Source organism: Leptodactylus fuscus, chromosome 8 (genome assembly GCF_031893055.1).
Source record: "Leptodactylus fuscus isolate aLepFus1 chromosome 8, aLepFus1.hap2, whole genome shotgun sequence".
NCBI lineage: Eukaryota > Metazoa > Chordata > Amphibia > Anura > Leptodactylidae > Leptodactylus > Leptodactylus fuscus.
In genome coordinates this window covers 89,336,954-89,340,144 of record NC_134272.1, presented here as the reverse complement: position 1 = coordinate 89,340,144, position 3,191 = coordinate 89,336,954, and the positions used below count along the sequence as shown (strand labels likewise).

The 3,191-nt window shown below is 48.4% G+C and overlaps 1 protein-coding gene across 1 annotated transcript; it reads left to right on the top strand.

Moving 5' to 3' along the window:
• Positions 1 to 721: 721 nt before the first annotated feature.
• On the top strand, positions 722 to 2,799 carry CRYBA2 (crystallin beta A2). Its single transcript, XM_075284589.1, has 4 exons — positions 722 to 890; positions 1,089 to 1,230; positions 1,821 to 1,963; positions 2,533 to 2,799. The coding sequence occupies exons 1-4, from the start codon at positions 733 to 735 to the stop codon at positions 2,678 to 2,680; spliced, it is 591 nt and encodes a 196-aa protein (XP_075140690.1). The 5' UTR covers positions 722 to 732; the 3' UTR covers positions 2,681 to 2,799.
• The last annotated feature ends 392 nt before the right edge of the window (positions 2,800 to 3,191 follow it).

The window sequence follows — 3,191 nt, the reverse complement described above, 5'->3', positions numbered from 1 at the left end:
GAGGGAGGTCAGTGCAGCCTCCATTACAGGGAGTCACCCCTAGAGGGAGCTCACTACAGCCACCACTAGAGGGAGCTCACTACAGCCACCACTAGAGGGAGGTCATTGTAGCCTCCATTACAGGGAGTCACCCCTAGAGGGAGCTCACTACAGCCACCACTAGAGGGAGCTCACTACAGCCACAGAACAGTTGCCATTTGGGGGACTAAATCCACAACTTAAAGCTCCTGTGCCCCAATGCAAAATCGGTAATGGGGACCCACTTATCATGAGCTTTCTATAATACTGGGGTCTTCATATGTTGTAGAGAATCCTTTGGGGCCCCTGAAGCTCCAGGGCCCATTAGTAATTGCCTCCTCTGCACCCCCTACAGCTACACTCATGTCTGCATGCACCCTAAGGGCCCCAGGGATTTGGAATAGAAAGGGTGCGATATTTTAGTCCTCCTAGATGGAAGACTCAAAGCCTTTAAGAACCTTCCACACTATGGATGCAGCATGCAGATTCTGTGGGTTACTGTAAGTAGTCATAGATAGCTATAGGGGTGCAGAGGTAGCAGTGACCCCCGGCCCTTGTGCCTGAGAGAGCCCAGAACCCCTCTGCCACATATAAAGGACCCTATAAGCAATATCCTTATCCCCATACACGCTTCCTAGGTCTGACTTGCTAGAACTCTCTATAAAGCCTAATAATAAGCCGATGCCGCTTATCTTCTCTCCGCAGTGGATCACAATGACCAGCCAGCCAATGGAGACCTTGGGTCAGTGGAAAGTAACGGTGTGGGAGGAAGAAAACTTCCAGGGCAAGAGATGCGAATTCCTCATCGAATGTCCCAACATAATGGAGCGAGGCTTCCGCAGGATCCGTTCCATCAAGGTCGAAAATGGCCCGTAGGTGTCGCCGCTTCTCACCACCAGAGGGCGCTGAGGTCATAGCATTAGAAGAAGTAGCAGAAAGTAGCCAAAAAGTTACTAGAAATCTCTAGTAATGTCACCTCTGACCTCTGCGGATTAGATGGAATGTCCCTATAGATTGTGTTTCTCACTGACCCGCTTGTCTTCTTCTTCTTCTTCTTCTTCTTCTACCAGATGGGTCGGGTTCGAGTACCCAGAATTCCAGGGGCAGCAGTTCATCCTTGAGAAAGGCGATTATCCTCGCTTCGAGGCCTGGAGCGGAAACAGCGGCTACAGAACGGAACATCTCCTGTCCTTCCGACCTGTCAAGTGTGCCGTAAGGAATTAACCTCTTAGATGCCACAGAACGGGGTCAGGACGGGGTGCAGGGTCCTAAGGAGAACCTTACACCGTCTCCACCAAATCCATATGAACCAAATCTAACCTTATTCATCTTTAACCCTTTGCTGAGATCTGATGTTATATTAGTAAACAATATAAACACTTTAGCATTTCAGGTACTAAAACTATCTGCACTGATTGCTCAAGAGTGGTGGGGTCTAGAGAAGCAATTCCAACGGCGGAGGGGTAATATTAAAGTATGGGAAGAGGTGCAGTCGGTGAAGGATCCACTATAAAGGCCAGGCATTAGGAACAGTCCGCACTAGGAATTCTGGAGAAGGAAATGCAAATAAGTTTTCCATTCCATCCTGATGAGGGGGCAAAAACCCCAAAACATCTGCCTGCAGAGGGCGACTCTTCATTGCTTTGAACTACAGGAGGTTATCCATCCATAAGGCGGCGCTAGTGCATTTCCTTCCCAAGAACGCCACAGCTGTGTCCTGAGCTCAGAGCGCCCCCTGCTGGCAAGTTCTGCTCCTGACTTCTCCTGTATAGAATTTCATGAGTCTTTTTTTCTACCTACAGAATCACAGCGACAGTAAAGTGACTTTATATGAAGGCGAGAACTTCCAGGGCCGTAAGTTTGAGCTGTGCGATGACTACCCCTCCCTGCAGGCCATGGGCTGGTGCTCCAAAGAGGTGGCGTCAGTCAAGGTCAACTCCGGAGCGTGAGTATCGCCATCTGCGAAGTCTGAACATGCTTAGATTACAGGGGTGAGCCACGGTCTGATAGGGGGGCTTATCCATAGGATATTTATTAGACCTCTGCTAGTCTGAAACCCAAGACCCCCAAAAATCAGCTGATGTGGGGCATGTAAACATTACTGGGAGCCGAGCCACCCTGTAACGGCTGATCTGTGGGGGTCCCAGGTGTCTGATCCTCACAGACCTAAACCATCAATATCAGAAAGTGGATGATCCCTTTAAGAGTAAAAGCACAAGATTCCCATATCTGTCCACAATGTAACTCCTATAAAACCAGTGCACTCGTCTCCTGACATACTCTGTGCTGCTCGTCTACCTCCCTCTATGTAACCCTCAGTCTGTGAACTCTTCCCAGGATCAGCACACTGCTCTCCTGACATACTCTGTGCTGCTGTGTATCTCTCATCTGTAACCCTTCACGAAATCTGAGCACTTCTCTCCTGACATACTCTGTGCTGCTGGTGATAACTGTTCCTCCATCCTCCCCTGTCAGTGACCCTCTCTCTCACCTCCTGGCCTCTCTCCTCTCCAGGTGGGTAGCGTACCAGTTCCCCGGATACAGAGGTTACCAGTATGTGCTGGAAAGAGACAGACACAATGGAGAATACAGGAACTACAATGAATACAGCACTCAGGCTCACACTAACCAGATCCAGTCCATCCGCCGGATCCAACACTAAGGACACCGCACAGACCCCGGGCAGACCCCAGCCCATCCAACTACCCATCCCGACCGTGGACTGACTACGGAGCTGCTCCCACAGTCATGATCATAGCAATAAATTTATCTTTAATGATACATTGTGGCGTCTGTCATCTGTAAGTCTCCAGGACCGCAGGTTAGTGATGTCATCAATTACAAGCAATGACATCACTGAATAGGAGAGAATTTGTCAAAAGCATTCCAGGCAGGCAAAATGGGTTGAGGGAACAGAGTGTGATGGAGAAAGGGGGGTCAGACAAAATGTTATCCCCTCCAACCATTCATAGAGACACTAAAAGCTTCATATAGTCATTGCTGAGCCCCAATAACACAAAACTGACACAATCCACTAATCTATAGAATTTATAATAGGGGTTTAGATTATCCTCAATCCAAACGCCCCAAAATCATGTTAGCAATTTTGTTACATAAATTCCAAATATATAAATTGTGTCATTATATGAACGGGAACAAAGATGAAGCTGTTT

Excerpts from the sequence above, each read along its gene's own strand:
- CRYBA2 (XM_075284589.1), top strand. The coding sequence starts at position 733 with ATGACCAGCCAGCCAATGGAGACCTTGGGTCAGTGGAAAGTAACGGTG. Across the intron at positions 891-1,088 it reads ATCAAGGTCGAAAATGGCCC|ATGGGTCGGGTTCGAGTACC; the intron begins GTAGGTGTCGCC and ends TTCTTCTACCAG. Across the intron at positions 1,231-1,820 it reads TCCGACCTGTCAAGTGTGCC|AATCACAGCGACAGTAAAGT; the intron begins GTAAGGAATTAA and ends TTCTACCTACAG.